This window comes from Octodon degus, unplaced genomic scaffold (assembly GCF_000260255.1).
Source record: "Octodon degus isolate 3935 unplaced genomic scaffold, OctDeg1.0 scaffold00164, whole genome shotgun sequence".
Lineage (NCBI taxonomy): Eukaryota > Metazoa > Chordata > Mammalia > Rodentia > Octodontidae > Octodon > Octodon degus.
The window spans coordinates 1,583,876-1,601,876 of NW_004524740.1; the positions used below are offsets into that span (position 1 = coordinate 1,583,876).

Genomic DNA, 18,001 nt, shown 5'->3' on the forward strand with positions numbered 1-18,001 from the left:
TGCCCCTATGTTCTAGCCGAATGCATCTCTTGGCACTATCTGCTTCACTCCCACTGCTGCCTCCATATCCTCCTCCACCCCTATGTCTGGAACAGTCTCCCACCTCCATCTGCCATTTTTCTCTCTCAATCCTACTTACTGTCTCTAAAGCCCACCTCTCCCAGGAAGCCCTCCTAATCAACAGAAAGACTCTTCAAACTACAACAAACATCACCTGACACAGACAGTGCCTGTGCCCCAGATTCTAGCACAGGATACTTCTCAGGGGTAAGAGGCAAATCCTTCATAAGCACCAAGTATTGATGGTGCTGATGCAATATGTTTTCTGGGATATTACGATGCAAAGACAGACCATTTCCAGCAGTCTTCCTTTGCTAAGAACTGAAGTCCTCTATCTGAATTCCTTCAGATCTTGAGTGTCCTTTTCATGCCCTGGAGATATCTACTAGCAAGCTGCTCAAATATTTACATCAGTCAAGACCCTGAGCAGATGCTACTGATAAAGTACATACTAATCAGCTGTTTGACTATTACAGGAATTAAGGAATTGGCGAGCTATGAAAGGTGATCAGTGCAGATTCTGATGAAGTAAATTGTTTTTTTTTCAGATATGGTCTCACCATATAGTTCAGGCTGCCTTTGAACTCACTATGTAGTCCAGGCTGGCCTTAGAATGATCCTCCTGCCTCAGTCCCTAGAGTGCTGGGATTATAGGCATGTGCCACTAAGCCCAGCTCTGGTGAAGTTATTTCTATATACAATTTTGCTTCCAACAGAAATGAGATAACCATGACTATGAGTTTGGCTTCTTAGTCTGCATAAAGGTTTGAGGTATGTTTCAGATGTGGTGGGGCTACTCACCCTCACATCTAGTGAGTTTAATGTATGAAGCTGCTTTACTTCTGTTTTGGAAGCAGCTTTTATTGCAGGCTAGCCTTTCACCATTAAGAAATTAGGGTTCAGGTCTCATTCCAAGCAAAGCTGAGAGTCGTTGCATCATGTCCTTCCTCAGGGGCTGGTATTCTGGGAAACCTGGGGTAAGAACAGGGTGAGTCCAGGACACACATTTTAGTAGGGATGGTGCAACGTGATGGAGTAGGCATCCAGAACCCGAAGTGTGCTTATTTACTAGAATGTTTGACATACCCACAAATTAAACAGCAAAACATTTTAATCCATCAATTCTAAAAATAACACAGACATTTGATATCCACTGCTACTGCCTCAATACTACACATCAGATGGACTGCAAAGCATAAAACCAGATATTAAAGATGCAGTTTGGGACAAGACCATCATGGTAAGATTTTCCTTTTTGTTCATAAACTGTCAGCTTTAAAGAAAAAATTAGAAAAGAAAGCTTTCTGATGCTCTGAACCCTTTTTTTTTTCCTTTTTAGATCTGTCTGTGATATTTGAAGGCAAAACAGATAATGAGCAAACTTAGCTCTCAAGCACCAGGATGAGCTGGACTCCTGGGACTAAGCACTGTGGTTGGTTTGGTTCTATTTCTACCAACACTGTGATGTGAGGTACTATGGTTCCTGTTTTAGTTACAAGAAATGTTAGGAATAAATGCCCACTCACATTTAATAATAGCTTATCTAGCACACCACTCCACAGCACAATACCAACAACAGGAGTGCTTTAAAGCAGTATAGAGTAATACAACATAAAATTTCCTTTGTCTTCTTTTTGTACAGTGAGAATTCAGCTCAACAACAAGACCCTTCAGAATGTGTACACTGTCCTCTTGACACACCACATTCCAAAGTTCAGACTTGGGATCCGAGGGCCTTACGAGCTCAAGCTTTGGTGATGTATCCTTCTCGGATGAGGAAATCATAAATTTTCCGGGTCTTGTTCACGTCTATCTTGATGAGCGCTCTTGCCTGTGCCAGTCTCAAGCCTCCTTGCTTGTTACATTCATTCAGGAGAGCAGATTTATATTCTAAATAGGCTCCTGGGACCAACCTCACCATCTGACAGAGCTGCAAGACACGGCAAATTTAATAAACATTAACATCTGTCATTCTCATAATTTAATCCAGCAGGTATAGCAAAAGCAAAAAGAAGTGACATCAACCTCCAACTATTTATAGGAGCCGCTGAGTGGCTGGGCCACATTCCACTTAGTCTCTTTGTCCTTGGAGAGAACACTACCCCCTTGGGAAGGCCACCCAGGAAGCAGCAGCCAGCATGTGACGCTAGCAGAGTCTTTAGCTCATGCAGGATGCCTGGGGACCTCAGTTTACTGGGAGGTACATGAGTCCCTGAGGGGCAGCCTGGCTTACCTAGGCATCGAGCATTAAATGCCAGGGCACAAGACCAACACGGGACACAATGGGGCACGAGATGAGGTACCTGGATCCCCAAATGTGAATCACATTATTGTTAGTATGACCATAAAGTTGTTGGACCTGGTTTGGTGATTATGTTTGCTCCTTTGAGAAGAAGCCACTTTAACTGCTAAAAATCTAGAAAGATGGCTGAGTTCTAGCTCACCTGCCATTATCCAGCAATGAGTACTTTGAGGTCATCATTGTGTGGTAAGGATAAAAAATGCTTGCAATTCCAGGCCACTGAACCTTTAAATCAAACTGGCCCTGTGGCTTTCTTTAGCAACCTGTATACACAACACTCATTTCCTTCTGCTCCCAAACTAATTTTCATTGTTCCTGTGGATAAAGTAAGACAAATACACCCCGAAGCCCACAACTCTTCTATGCTGTCCGACGGGAGCTGACACTACAGAGCGGTAGATATGGGGCCAACCTGAGGAGATGTAAAAGGAGGAGCATGAGGTGGGCTTCAAGCTTGCGGCACATCCTTTTAGGGGAGGTTTATTTTTTGTTTTTGGTGCCAAGGACCAAACCCACAGCTTCCAGCTTGCTAGGCCAGCATTCCACCGCTGAGCCGAGTCCCCAGCCCCAGCACATCCTTTTAGAAGCACTTTTTCCTTTTGAGATGAGATCTTGACATGCAGACTAGATTGGAGCCAAACTCACAGTCTGCCTGCCTCCTTCTCCCAAACGATGGGACTACAGGCCTGTGTTACCATACCCAGCTGGAAACTCTTAAAGATGGTTCTTATGAGATCTAGGATTTAAATTTTAGAAATGCACATAAATATGATGGCACACCTATAATCCCCGCATTTGGGACACTGAGGCAAGACTGCAAGTTGAAGGCTATCCGGGCCACCAAGTAAATTCAAAGTCAACCTAGATTACTCAGTAAGACCTGTCTCAAAACAAACACACAAGCTTAAAAAAACAACCAAAAGATAAATCTAAAAGATAAGTCTGATGATTATAATTGAGAAGGCAATTGGGTCATAGTATTTTAAAATCAAAATTAATGTGTGACTATATATAATACTGAATCCACCCAAGGAGAAAGCTGGAATTAAACCCAGGGCCTCACCCATCCAAAACAATTACTCTACTACTGAGCTCTATCCCCAGCCTATTTTTTATTTTTATTTATTTTTTAAAAATAATTTTATTGAGAAACAAACAGCAATGAGACAGCTTCAAAACCAATTAGTAGGACAGTTTCAATGATTAACACATTGCATACTGTTGTCTTCTGAGTTGTTATTCATAGTATAGGATGCAGACATGATATCCTGTCCACAAACACTACTAGAACAACCATTTTTTAAATTATTTATTTTTGTGGCCAGCTCAGCCAACCCTATGGGCAGGGCTGGTGTGGCATGTGGTGCCCAGGATCGAACTATGGTCCCTGCATGCTTGCCTAAGCAGGCACTTTAGATCACTGAGCTATCTTGCCAGCCCCACTAGCCTATTTTTAAATTTTACTTTCAGACAGTCTTACTAAATTGCTCAGTTTGCCATCAGGCATCTTAGTGCAGGCCTGTAATTCCAGCATTGGGGAGGCTAAGACAGGAGAATAGGCATGAGTTTAAGGTGAGCCTAAGCCTAGGCTACATATTACGTTAAGGCCAGGCTAACTCCGTATCAAAATTCAGCTCCCCTTCCTCCCCCCAGAATACTCAGGGTGACCTCAAATGTACACCCCCCTTCTTATCTTTAGGCTAGGTAGCATTATAGGTATATACCACTGTGCCAGGCTCTGAATTCCTGGGTGTGTGTCTCCTAGCAGACAGGAAATACTGGGGATTGCTATATCTTCAGACCTCTTTTTATTCTTTCAAACAAGTTGCCTAAGCTGAGCTCTAACTTGCTACTTCCTGCCTCAGCCTCCCAAGAGTGCTGGAATGACCCACATGTCACAATGGCCACAATGGCCAACTCTGAATTCTTTCCTTGATGTTAGAAAGTATGGAAACAAATTCAAAAATGTTTTAAGTAATGGGTATACTGTTGTTTTGTGTTTGATTTTTTGAAATAGGGTGTGTCCACGTAGCCCAGACTGTCTTAAATTCATAATCCCCCTGCCTTAGCCTTGTGTTGTTGAGATACACGCAGAACTTCATAAAATGACCAATCTAACAGGAAATACTTTGATAGAAAGTTATTTTAGGTTTACAAAAAAAGAATTTTATTTACATAATAGTTATCTGATAACCTAAAGGCTCAAAAAAAAGATGTTGGTGCTATTATATGAAACTATCACATAAACATCCCCCTAGAGGAATGGTGGCAGGGTAATAAGAAAGGCATTCTGAAACTTGCCAAGAGTTCTTTAGTCCCTGGATATCTAGAGACCACAGATAGTGCATACATGTTAGAGAGAAGCAAAATGGGTGTCATGCCATAATGAGTTTTTTAATTTGTATTTATTTATTTTTATGTATTTGGTACAGGGTCTCACTACACAGTATGGACTCATAGTGCTTTTCCTGTTTCAGCCTCCCCCGTGCTGGGATTTCAGGTGTACACCACCACACCCAGTCCTGGTGGCTGGCTTGGCTTGCCTGGGGTGGGGCCAGCAAGGCATGCGGTACCAGAGATTGAACCCTGGCCCTTGTGCTTGCTTAGGCAGGTGCTTAGACTACTGGGCTATCTCCATGGCCCTGTAATGAGTTTTTCAAAGCAATGAATAATCTACTCTTTGCTCTGGTTCCCCTTTTGTTACCTCCTTTTCTTTTTCATTCAGCTTCTCCGTGCCAGGAAGGCCAGTAAGGTTCAAAGGTGGTGCACTCCGTCTACCTACACAGAGAAATGTGTAACAACTGCTTAGGTATAAAAGCAGAAGGAAGCTCAGTCCAAGCCTATTTAGATAGAATTACTATATCAACTGTAGGAAAGTTAAGCTCACTCCCACGGGTCTATTTAGCTAACATGGGCACCCTAATATTCACTTCAAAATACAAATGATAATTCATCTGTCTTTTGCTCTGCCAAAGTACATGTGTGCCTTAGTGTCAAATACAACTGCTCTCCACACAGCAGTTATCCCCTGTGTCTTCCCACCACGAAGGGGGCACTAGAATCTGAAGCTCAGATATCATCCAGTTAAGAAAGGTCACACACTGCCTGCCTTGACAGCTGATGAATGGAATAATAACTCTGCAGGACAGACTTTCTCTAATCCTCACCACTCTGCCAGTAGTACAAGGTAAACACAGTAATTAACCAAGGACCATGTGCCTTCAGATCAAAGGCTGACTGTTAGGCCAGCAAAAGGCCCTCCTTATTTATTATGTGAGAGGAGACCTGTTCCTTTCAAAGTAGCACTGTTTACCTGAAAGATCCACTAACAGGAACAATTAGCCATTATATAGCAAAACAGAGACTAAAGTCATCTCACATACCTGAGAAAGAAACCTAAAAAGGTGGTCACTGGCCAGGGAAGGATGAGAAACTTGATGCATACAATATTTTGGTGTTTATTTTTGAATGTACACTTGAGATGAGAGATCAGGTGGAAATGGATTCAGTGAGTTAAACAGAAGAAAATGTAGACTACTATCTATGTTATATTTTATGGGAATTGCTCTTTAGGTGGGATAGAGAAAAAGAAGCTACCTTTTTGGGATCTTTTCTTTCCTTCACTATAATCTCAGGGACCTAAGATCATCCCTACTAGCTATGAATATTCTGAAATTGTGCTAATGTTTATAAGGGCTAACAGTTGCTTACTGCTGCTCTGCCTAAACACCCTAATCCTACAGAGAGAGTAAGATCGCTAGGTCACTATAACATCTTTTTTTTTTTTTTTTTTTTTTGGTACTGGGGGTTGAATTAAGGACCCCGCACTTGCCAGGCAAGCATTTATTCTACTGAGCCATCTCCCCGGCCCCTCTCTATAACATCTTGAATGCAAACTTCACAATCAAAACTAGTATGCACAAGGCCTTGGCTAAATTCCCCATCACTACAAAAACCAAAAATACTAACAACTCTCACTTGCTCTAGATTGAGAAATAGTTACCTGAATTTGAAGCCATTGGAATAGAAGGACTCAGTCCGGAATCACTACGACGAAAAACAGCAATTTAAACGTAGATCATCAAAGAAGACAGTTTCCAAAAGCCCATGTTGGACTGAGTACCATTTATCAGGAAGACCACTTTCAAGAGATGTAATGAAATAGACTGGATAATGTTTTATAGGGTCCCTCTCTTTACTAGCCAAGAAAGAAAACCTGTTCTGTGGCAGAAATAAATCCCTCCAATTTGCTAAGAGCTCTTTTTGGGGGTTAAGATAGGGTCTCATTACATAGTTCAGGTTGGCCTTGAACTCACTATGTACCCCAAGGTGGCTATGAACTCATAGTGATCCTCCTGCTTCAGCCTCTTGAGTGCTGAAATTAAGAGGCACTGGCCATCATTCCCAGCTAAAAGCTCTTAACATGGAGCATCACTGACATAATTCACAGGGGAGGGATGAGAATGTGAATTTTTTTTTGTATTTTAGGGAAGGGTCTACAGGGTATTTAGTGTTTCACTACTAGATTGGACTCATAGTGATCCGCCTGTTTACAGCCTTCTGAGAAATGGGATTATAGGGGGGCTACACACCCAGTCTCAATTGCCATCTCAGTGCGCCCCAGGGGCAGGGCCAGCATGGCAGGCCCAAGGATGGAACCCCTGGCCCCTGCACCTTGCTTGCAGGCACTTTAATCCGCTGAGCTATTTGGTCAGCCTGAGAATGTGAATTTTCAATGAAAATCATATTAGTAAATAAGAAAGGGAAGAGATGTGGATGGGCGGCTAGGGGGAATACAATAATTTTTAAAAATAAAATCAAAGGAAAGTAGGATTGTACGAGGCCAATTTCGTTTCTCAAAACTGAATAATGCAAGATGAACTGCTAAAATGTTTGCGAATGTTTCTAGCTCTCCCATTTATGGTACCCACAGAAATGTTCAAAAACACAGGTGAGGGCTAAGTGCTCACATGTCAGCTTGCCGGCGGAGCCACTGCTGGCATGCACTGCTGTCCTGGATGTACTGCAGAACCTCAGAGAGCATGGTGCGCTTAAGGCGTTCTTCCTCACGTGTCTTCTTTAGGTGATCATATGTCCTGGCACCTGGAGGTATAGAAAATACCGTAACTATAATCACAGTGCACCAGAAGTGACTTCCAGCAGTTTATCATTTCTTGGTTTCCTTTGTGAAACTTCTGTGACAATTATTCTTCCAATTACTGTAATTCCAGACAAGCCTGGGTTACATAGAAAGTTTAAGGTTAGTCTGAATTACATAGCAAGACCTTGTGTCAAAAACAAAATCAAAAAATTATTCTGTTAAGAAGGGCCGGTGAGATGGCTCAGCAGTCTAAAGCGCCTGCTTAGGCAAGCTTAGGCAGGTGCAGGGGACCACGCTTCAATCTCCAGCACCACATGCTCACAGCCCTGCCCTCAGGGCAGGCTGAGCTGGCCCAAAAAAAAAAAAAAAGTTAAAATATTATTCTATCAAGAACCAAGTAGAGAGAGAGAGAAAAAAAAAAAAGGAACCAAGAAGATTTAAGTCTAAAATCCTTTTATGTATACATACAGGACAGCTTAGATAATTATACTACTGATTTCTGTTGGTCTATTAAAAGGAGCAATTAATGCTTGAGGTTTTTTTCTTCTCCTTTTTAATTTCATGTATATATCCAATTTTGCATGTTTGTATCTGGTAATCTAAACAACTAATTTGAAGACAACAGTATGCAATATAACAACCATTGTAGAATCCCTGTTATTCTGCTGAGTGAAATTTTGTACCGTTTCTAATTTTTTTTCTTACTTTTTTTTTTGGTGGTACCGGGGATTGAACTCAGTCAGGACCTTGCACTTACCAGGCAAGCACTTATTCTACTGAGCTATCTCCCCGGCCCAAAGAAAACCTTCTTTTTTCTTTTCAGTACCAGGGATTGAACTCAGGACCTTGCACTTACAAGGCAAGTGCTTATTCTACTGAGCTCTCTCCCTGGCCCTGTTTTATTTTCTTTGAAAAATATAAAATATGCTGGGGAGATGGCTCAGTAGGATAAGCGCTTCCCTGGCAAGCGCAAGGGTCTGAGTTCAATCCCCGGTTCTGCCAAAAAATTAAAAATAAAAATAAAATAAATAAAATCCTTGTCTTAGTCAGGCATGGTGTTATATGCCTGTAACCCCAGCAGCACTCAGAAGGCTGAGTCTGGAGGAATGGTAGGCTACAAAGTGAGTTCAAGGCCAGCCCAAACTACACAGTGAAATCCTGTCTGAAAAACAAAAAAGACACCCCTAAAAACAAAAACAAAACAGCAAGCAAGCAAGCTGGATGTGGTGCTAGATGCCTGTTAATCCCAGCACTTGGGGGGCTGAGGCAAGACTGTCATGAGTTCAAAGCCAACATAGGATACAAAGTAAGTTCAAGACCAGCCTGAACTAAAACAAAACAAACCAAAACAAAAAAGAAATTAAAAAAGACTGAAGATATAGTTTAGTGGTAGAGCTCTTGCTTGCTATGTGGAGGGCTTTGGCTTCAGTCCCCAGTACTACCTCTCCAAAAAGAGAATAATAAAATCCCTTTCTTGACACTAAATGATATACATTTATTCTTTTTCCATATTTAAGAAATTTGGGGCCGGGGAAATGGCTCGGTAGAGTAAGTGCTTCCCTGGTAAGTGCAAGGGCTTGAGTTCAATTCCCAGTTCCGCCAAAAAAAAACAAAAAAAGAAAGAAACTTGTGAGGGGGAACTCCAAAAGTATAAAGAAAGTAAGTCACTCATAACTCCATCCGCAGAAAGTAACTATTATCTTATTTACCAGGGTCTGCAGCATGCTAGCCAAGTACTCTACCACTTAGCCACATGCCCCAAGCTATATACAGAAAGGTGCCAGAGTAGAATCCTAAACTGGAAACAGTACCTTTCCTCTGTCATGACCTTTATTATCTATATGATGGTATTTAGGAGATTAAATAAATGAAACCTGACTGGAAAGATTGAAAAGTCATTCTGAAAAAGAAAATCTTGTTTAAAACAATTCACAGCACCTCAGTGATTCCGTCTATGTATTTGGATGATATCTGCCCTCTGACACAGTACATAGCTGAAGGATACTTACTACAAAAATTGGTAATGCCTGCTGTCCTATATTCCTGAAGTCGCTTTATTTCCCTTCGAAGTTCAAATTCCACTGTTTTCCCAAAAAGAACAAAGGAAAAAAAAAAAAAAGAAAAAATCAGTGTCAGTGAGTACTTTCACTGTTGAGTGTTTTTAGTAATCCTGTTGGGCAATTTCATCTGGGAAATACCTTTTATAGGTAACCTCTCATTAATAATTTTACCCAAGAGCTCAGAAGAAAATCCTACTCGAACTGCTTTCCAGCTGCTGTCTCTAGATGCAGCATCTGGAATTACCTTCTAGGAAACTTAGAAGTAAACTGGCTGAATTCATTTGTCTACAAAATTAAAGAATACAGTTTTTTTAAATAATCAAGATATTCTGTTCCACCTATCCTCTGTTAAAATTTCTACTCACACTCACGACCAGGTTCTTTTATGAAACCTATCTCTGGTATTGCTTGCTGTGGCCCTGATGCAAGAGAAGGACAAAAGCTCTGTGCTCAGGCCCAGTTAGATTTTTTACAGTTTTTCTCCTATAGGGACAAAGGAGCATTGTGTTTTCCATAAATCAAAGATTTCTCCCTTCTCTGAGAGCACAGATCAGATTGCAGTGCCTGGGTTATTATGTGATAGAACATTCAAACTTGGGTGCTTTTGAAATAGAAGATGAAGGAAAAGCCCAGACAGCCATGGGGCATAGTTCTTTGAAGTGACACATAAACCAGGAATGACACAAATTGGGACAGGAAGTAAAGGATCAGTTGCTCAGTAGAAACCACACAAAGAATGCCAACCAAACAAGATGTTTGCTGAGGACAATCAGCCTGGCTCAACATGCCCATGGTGCTTAGTAAGAAAGACTTGCAGGATGACAACAGGCTCAGGGCTTGGCAAAGAACTTTTCCAAAACTAAAATGAGATGCCAAACACAGATTTCATAATGACAGTTACAGAATTATCTACCTAGTCCAGACTGTTTTAAAAGTCTAGGTCTTATGGCCTTCATGATTAAAAAAATTTTTTTCTTTGCTGTACCGTTAAACTCAGGGCCTTCACAATGAGCTTCATCCCAATCCCTTTTTATTTTTAATTTTGAGACAGGGTCTCTCCAAGTTACTAAGTTGCCCAGACTGGGTTTAAACTTCTGATTTTCTTGCCTCAGCTTCTCAGAGTGCTACAATTATAGCCATACAGAACCACACTTGGCTTAATAACTTCAATTTTTTTTTTTTTTTTGTCCTTTTGAGACAGGGTCTCGCTATGCAGTTCAGGCTGGCCTTGAGCTCAATTTGTAGCCCAGGCTGGTCTCGAATTCGCAATGATCCTGCTGTCTCAGCTTCCTGACTGCTAGAATTTCAGGTGTGTGCCACCACACACAGCACTTCCATTGTTTTTAGAAAAATCAAAATATATGTAAGAGAACTCTTCTCAATACTAGAGAGGGCCAGGGAGATAGCTCAGTAGAGTAAGTGCTTGCCTGGCAAGTGCAGGGTCCTGAGCTCAATCCCTGGTACCACCAAAAAAAAAGAAAAGAAAAGAATACTAGAGAAAGGCAAGAGAATGAAGTATTATGTCTCTTAGTCATCTAACTGTCTGCATTCTAAAACAGGTTTTAATAATAAAATATTTTTGAACAAAATGATATGACATCCAAAAATTATGTGATGTCTGAAATTTCCTTCATAATCCCATGGGGGTAAGAGCACAGATGAATGAATAGTTACAGATGAAACTAAACTGGCGACATGCTGATTGATAAATGCTAAGACTAGGTGATGGATACATATTACGGGGTTCACTGTATTTTACTTCATATATGTTTGAAAATTCCTATAATAAGTAGTTGGGAGATAAATTACTCAACTACCTTTTGTCTAGGAAAAACAAAGGCACAGGTATTTTTAACCTTCCTTTTTCCACCTGCACAATCCCATTTATCTCATGGTAATAAAAAAGAGGCCAGGCATGCCTATAGACTGAGCAATTTACTGGGACCTTGTCTCAAAAATATAAGGACTAGGGATGTATTTCACTGAGAGAGCACTTGCCTTGCATGAACAAGGTCCTGGGTTAAATCTCCACTACTGCAAAAATGAAGAAAAGCAAAGACAGAAATATCCATTTATTCATTTCACATAAAGCATACCATTATCCTTTACTTATTTATTTAGAGGTATTAAGGATTGAGCCCACAGCCTTCACAGGCCCTTTAAAAGGCCTCCCCTACCTCTTTTTTTTTTTGACATAGGGTCTGGTATAGTTACCCAGGCTGGAATTAAAGTTGCAATTTTCCTGTCATAGCCTTCCAGAGTGCCTGGATTATACTTGAACTACCGTACCTGGCTTCTCTCCTAGTTATATATACACATATATATATGCTTAACAAGGTCCAAAAACCACCTACGTGCATGGCTTTCAATGAATTTGTCATGTTCCACTGGGCCCACAATCCTTGCAAATCGCCTCATTGTTTCATAAAGGTCTTGGACTTCTTTGGGGTACCGCCTTTCCATTACTACAAAGAAAGCAAAACACAACACAACCATGTTATAAACAATACAAGGATCCCAAAATTTGCAACTTTTTTCTTTTCCTACAAACGAAAGCTCATAATGCCTAAGCTCACATGACTAATTTGCCCATGAAGAGGCAAGCAGGAAGTCTAAGAAAGCAAAACACTAATCATAAGAATAGCATCATAGCAACTATCACACAGGGATGTTGTTATCAGGGGACAGCATCTCCACTGCTAAGCACTACTAATGTCCCTCTTAGCAAAGCCTTTTAATTCGTACAGGGTCAAGCACTGCTGCAATAATGAAAAAAAACAAAGGCAGACCAGGCATTCTTTGACATAATGCTGGCCCCAGTTTCTGGTATTCATTTCCGGGGACAAACAAGGAAATGCAAGAATCCATCTGGAACAGGTAGATTAGCTTGGAAAAAGTATAGCATCTCTGAGATGACTCACCTCTCCGTACCTATACCTGGTCAGGTGGGTACGTATTTCTTCGCTGTCCAAAGGGCTCACTTGGCTTTTGTCCAAACCAAATTAAATAACTACAACTTAATTTAATATTAAAGTTACACTTTGCAATTATCATGCAGGTGAATGGTCACATATGTGGCATACACAGGACCAGCAATTTTGGGGATCACAACTGACCAATTTTTTACTGAAAAGAACTATCTGCAAATAAAATCAGGAGTAAAATTGTCTGACAATAATTGATAGGTTTGTAGAGTTAGGAGCTCTTGAACCATTTATTTGTGATTTTAATCAAAGAATTCAGTTTTACCTATTCTTGGATTAAAGATACAGATTTTCATTTATGACAGTTATTTAAATTAAGTCCTGTTTTTTAGATGAATCTCTTTCTTTGCAAAACACTATCCTATCTACAAATCCAGGAGCTGATTTGATAGGCAGCCACAGACAGACTGATGATTTTCACCAAAAACAAAACAAATAACAACATGATATTAATTGGGAGTAAAATTTTAAAATGTGACCAATCCTCCCCCCAAATCTTGCCTATACTATTGAAGTCACCTGACCTCAACTGTACATTCAATGACAGGTTTAAACCTCTGAAACCACAGTAGCTAATGATAAGAAGGCCAAACCTACCTGACTGCTATATTATATTAAATATAGGATTTATGCAAGAGTTCCTTATCTTTTGTAAATAAAAGTCAAAACCTAACCAATCTGTTATGGAAAACCCAGGAAGAATCCATTAGTAAGCATGTCTACCAGAACATGGCCAATAACTCTATAGAAAGAGTGTGAGGGGCTGGGGAGATAGTTGAGTAGAATAAGTGATTACCTGGCAAGCATAAGGGCCTGAGTTTAATTCCTGGTTCCATCAAAAAAAATAAAAATAAAAAAGGGAAAGTTTGGGAAATCTGATTCAGGATTATTTTTGCAAACCCACAAGTCTTGATGAAAACAATTAAATTGGCAAGCTTATATACTGCTCCAAGGAATATACAATGATAGAGTCATCTCTGGAAAGCAAATCGGCAACACACATTAGGTTTGGTTTGATTTGGTTAGTGGTCTGCAGATTGAACTCAGCACACTTACACTGAGCTTCTTCCCTTTTCTTATTTTTTTATTTTGAGACAGTCTCACTAAGTCCTAAATTGCCGTGGCTAGACTAGAATTTGAGATCCTCCTCCCTCAGACACCCAGAATAACAGGCACGTGTCACTACATCTGGCATATCAAGAATTAGTGAGTATACTTTTTGATCTGTCAATTTCACTTCCAGACTATCTTTTTTAAAACAAAATTCTTACATATAGCTGAGTATGTACTTGGAAGGACTTAATTTACTAATGAAGTTGTATTTTGACAATTAACATGCAGGTGAATGGTTACACATGCAGTATACACAGGACCAGCAACTTTGAGGATCACTACTGACCAAACCAGCAGTTGGAAGGCTGAGGCAGGAGAGGTACCGCAAGTTTCAGGCCAACCTGGGCTACACAGTGAATTCAAGACTAGTCTGAACTACATAATGAATTTCAAAAAAAACAAAAACAAAAAACTAAAAAAAAAGTCTACATGTCTACATATACACAAAGCTTTATTTGCAAAAAAGTTCACCATATCACTTTATATAAATTTTTAAAACTACAAACAAGTCAAACCATTTTTATTTAACTACATGAACCAATTTATATAACTATATAACTATATATATATATAATTATACAACTATTAAAAGTAACATCCACCCTAATAATTGTAAAAGGATCACTGTTTACTGCCAGCCTGGGCTACAAAGTAAATTCAAGGTCAACATGAGCTACATAGTGAGATCCTGTCTCAGAAAACAATAAATAAGTGTTCATTTGCATATTTAAGAATTATGTTTATTATCACTGTTACAAATGTTAAATATCTTTTGTGTTTGCCTCCTATCTTGCAAAATAATAGTATCACTTTGTGCTAATCTTTATATAAAAATGTTTTTATAACCTGATGATCAAGCTGGAGGTATAGCTCAGTGACAGTGCTTTTGTAGAGCACTTGAGGGCCTGAGTTTGAGCCCTAACACCACACACAAAAAAATAATAAATAAAAAAAAAATAACCTGAACATCAAGGTTATATTTAATACAGTTTCAAAACATCATGTCACCTGGAAAATGATCCATTAATGCTGTGATTACTACGCTAATTTAAAAAAATACATTTTTTTTTTTTTTTAAAGACAGGGTCTTACTATGTAGCCCAGGCTGACCTCAAATTTATGGTAATTCTACTGCCTCAAGGGCAGGCAAGATAGCTTAACAGACTAAGCGCCTGCTTGGGCAAGCACAGGGATCAGGGTCACAGGCACCACATGCCTGCTCACCTGCCCCCAGACACACTGAGCCAGCCACCAAGGCCCAGCATGGTGGTGCACACCTGTAATCCCAGCCCTGGGGAGGCTGTAAACAGGAGGATTACCAGGAGTCCAAGCTGTGTAGTAAGACCCTGTACCAAATGCACACACACACACACAAAAGCTACTGCCTCACCTTCCCAGCTAACAGACTTACATTACATCTGTGCCATAACATCTAGCTCACTGTTTTTATTTTTAAGACAGGGTCTCCATGTGCAGTCCAAGCAAACTGGCCTTGAACTCATTATGTAGCCCAGGCTGGCCTTGAACACATGGTCCTCCTACCTCAGTACCACCACCCCAGTGCTGGGACTGCAGGTGTGCAACACTATGCCTATCTCAAATGTCACAGATTATAAATTAATAGTTCTTTCTACCACTATAGATTGCCTTAAAGGGGCCAGGGATGTAGCTCAGCAGCACAAGTACCTGCTTGGCAAGCCCAAGGTCTTGAGTTTGATTTGTGGTACCAAAAAAAAAAAAAAAAAAAAAAAGTTAATAGATTGCCTTAAAGACTCAGTTTTTTGCACTGTTGAATATTTATCATCCTGGTTTTTTTTTTAGTTGTGTATCATTTTTAATGTCATCTATTATTTTTTCATTCTCTTTAGAATAAAATAAATTTAAAAAATTTCTTAAAAGACTTGGTGTTTCTGTTTTTTGGTGCTGGTGACTGAATCCAGGGCTTTGCTGGATATGCTAACCATGCCTTCTCTCATCGACCACATTCTCATTCCTGCATCAGAATTTTATAAATCTTCCTAGATGATGCTACCACACAACTTGGATTAAGCACCACTGCCATAAAAGATTTCAAGCTATTTAATAATATTAAAACCAATTGTGAAATAAAAAAAAAACAAACAGCTAACACTTACATTGAAATTTTCTAAGGTTGATTAATCCATGATCTCTTATAATTCTAGAATGAAAAACCACAAAAGTCTCTGTTAGCATAAGTTGTAAATTTATTGTCTGCTGTATGTATCTTTTATCAGAGAGCATAACCATCATTAGGTAGAATAATGAGTTCTCATGAAGTCATTCCTCACAAACTTTTGTGAGTCAGTACAATTTTAAGATCTCTATATCACACTTTTCCCCTCTCCTTGGGCACAGCAGATTCTTAATAACTATTAGATGAATGAATGAATGAATGAATGAATGGCCATTCACAAATACTAAAAAATATGTATCTATCACTTAAGATGAAACAGGAGGGAATCTAGATTTATGTCATAAAATTAGACAGCTTGTGAAAATGATAATCAAAAATAGACATCTAAGAAAAACCTGCTAACCAGAAAAGGGCACCACAATCACACATTTAATATTTATCTGTGCATCCAGATAATACCCTGAAGCTATTTGAAATATATATTGTGCATGTTTAGTGGAAGGGAACCATAAGATGTAAGATCTCATACCAATTCGTAACAACCGAGTTCTACAGTGCTCTCCAGCTCTGAACGTTGTAAGCAAAGTAGGATTTAAGGAACCTACACAAGGTTGTGCCTGGAACCTTAGTTATACCAGAGGTGTTCATAACAAGCAATAAAGCTTCTCATGGAAACAATGGGGTAAGTTTTTTTAACAACCATGGACACTCACTCCAGATGTGGAGAGTAAGCTTCATTATAGCTCATGCTGTGCTTCCTCAAAGAGTACCTCTCTAGTCCCTGCTCTGACTGCTGAGACCTTTGTGTCTATAGTTAGTAATATCATTAATATATAGGCCACAAACATATTGTATACTCACACCCTTCCTACCTCTCTGAACTATTAAAATCTCTATAATGCAACAGGAGTCTGAGATCCTGAATTTCTAATTCTGAATGTGTACATGTGCTGTTTTGTTTTTTGGTTGCTGGGGTTTAAACTTAGGTCCTTTTGCCTGCTGTGGGGATCTACCACTAAGCTACCTCTGCAGTCTTTTTTTATTTTTTAAAGTAAAATCTCTTGCCAGGCATGGTGGTGCACACCTGTAATCCCAGGCGGGAGTTAAAGGCCAGCCTAGGCTACACAGTGAATTCAAGATCCGCTTGATCTACAAAAACAAAACAAAACTGAAAAACAAAAACAAAAAGACCTTCTTTTGATGAAAGATTTCTCATAAAAAAAAAATAATAATAATTAGGGCCGGGGAGATAGCTTAGTAGAATAAGCACTTGCCTGGCAAGCACAGGGTGTTGAGTTCAATCCCCAATACTGCAAAAATAAATAAATAAATAAATAAAAATAAATAATTAGAAGGACTAAAAAATCAGGCATGGTGGAGTACGCTTATAATCCCAGCACTCTGGGTGGCTGAGGCAGGAAGAATATAAATTTAAGTAACTTAGCAAAACACTATCTCAAAATTTTAAAAAGGCTGGAGAAAGTTCAGGAGGAAGCCTGAGTTCTATCTCTGCTATTGGAAAAAATAAAAAAAAGAAAAGAAAAAAGAATAAGAATGAGAATATTAAAAACACTGTGACACTACTCAAATAGTTCTTGTTGCTTTTTTCCAAAGATCTTAAAATAACATGCCCACATTACTTATTATTCACCAGAACATCAATAAAGGGTAAGGAAAAAAAGTAAAAATAAGAACTTATTATCTCTATTTGACAGATGGAAAAATCTAAGCTCAGAAAGTGAGAGTTTTTATGAACTGTATGCAGTTAGTAGTACAGAAATGAAAGAAGCCAGTATAGCTTTCTACTTACTTTTTTCGTCTCTGTCTCTCCTTTAGCCTGGAATGATAGATATCTACCACAGCCATCTTCAGAGCTATAGATACATATGGATAAACAGTAAATATATAAAAATAATATAAACAAAGCCAAGACAAAAAATGTCTTTTACCCAAACTCTGAAGCTTATTGCACTGTAACTAATGTAGGAAATTTGATTATTGAAAACATAAAAATTTCATAGCATAATGGCTTCCTCTTAGTAAACTACAATGAAGTTCCTTTTTCTGATATATTTATATATTTATTCTGTGGCATCACTTTGCAGATTACAACAATATCTGCTTTCTACTAAACACTTTTGGACATTTATTATGTATGCTACTATATACAGTGACTATTAGTTTAATAATAGATGAATGTTAGAAACTATCTATCTATCTATTTTA

General features: G+C 39.2%; 1 protein-coding gene across 2 annotated transcripts in view; it reads right to left on the bottom strand.

Moving 5' to 3' along the window:
* Positions 1–1,677: 1,677 nt before the first annotated feature.
* Tada2a (transcriptional adaptor 2A) overlaps positions 1,678–18,001 on the bottom strand; it is a 57,414-nt gene continuing 41,090 nt past the window's right edge. For both annotated transcript variants that reach the window (XM_004643001.3, XM_023703183.1), the window contains exons 9-16: positions 17,586–17,649; positions 15,756–15,799; positions 11,878–11,988; positions 9,473–9,544; positions 7,333–7,465; positions 6,366–6,409; positions 5,067–5,140; positions 1,678–1,990 (exon numbers count right to left, since the gene is read on the bottom strand). In XM_004643001.3, the coding sequence (XP_004643058.1) occupies positions 1,805–1,990; positions 5,067–5,140; positions 6,366–6,409; positions 7,333–7,465; positions 9,473–9,544; positions 11,878–11,988; positions 15,756–15,799; positions 17,586–17,649 (728 nt within the window). In that variant the 3' untranslated portion in view covers positions 1,678–1,804. The remainder of the gene's footprint in view (positions 1,991–5,066; positions 5,141–6,365; positions 6,410–7,332; positions 7,466–9,472; positions 9,545–11,877; positions 11,989–15,755; positions 15,800–17,585; positions 17,650–18,001) is intronic.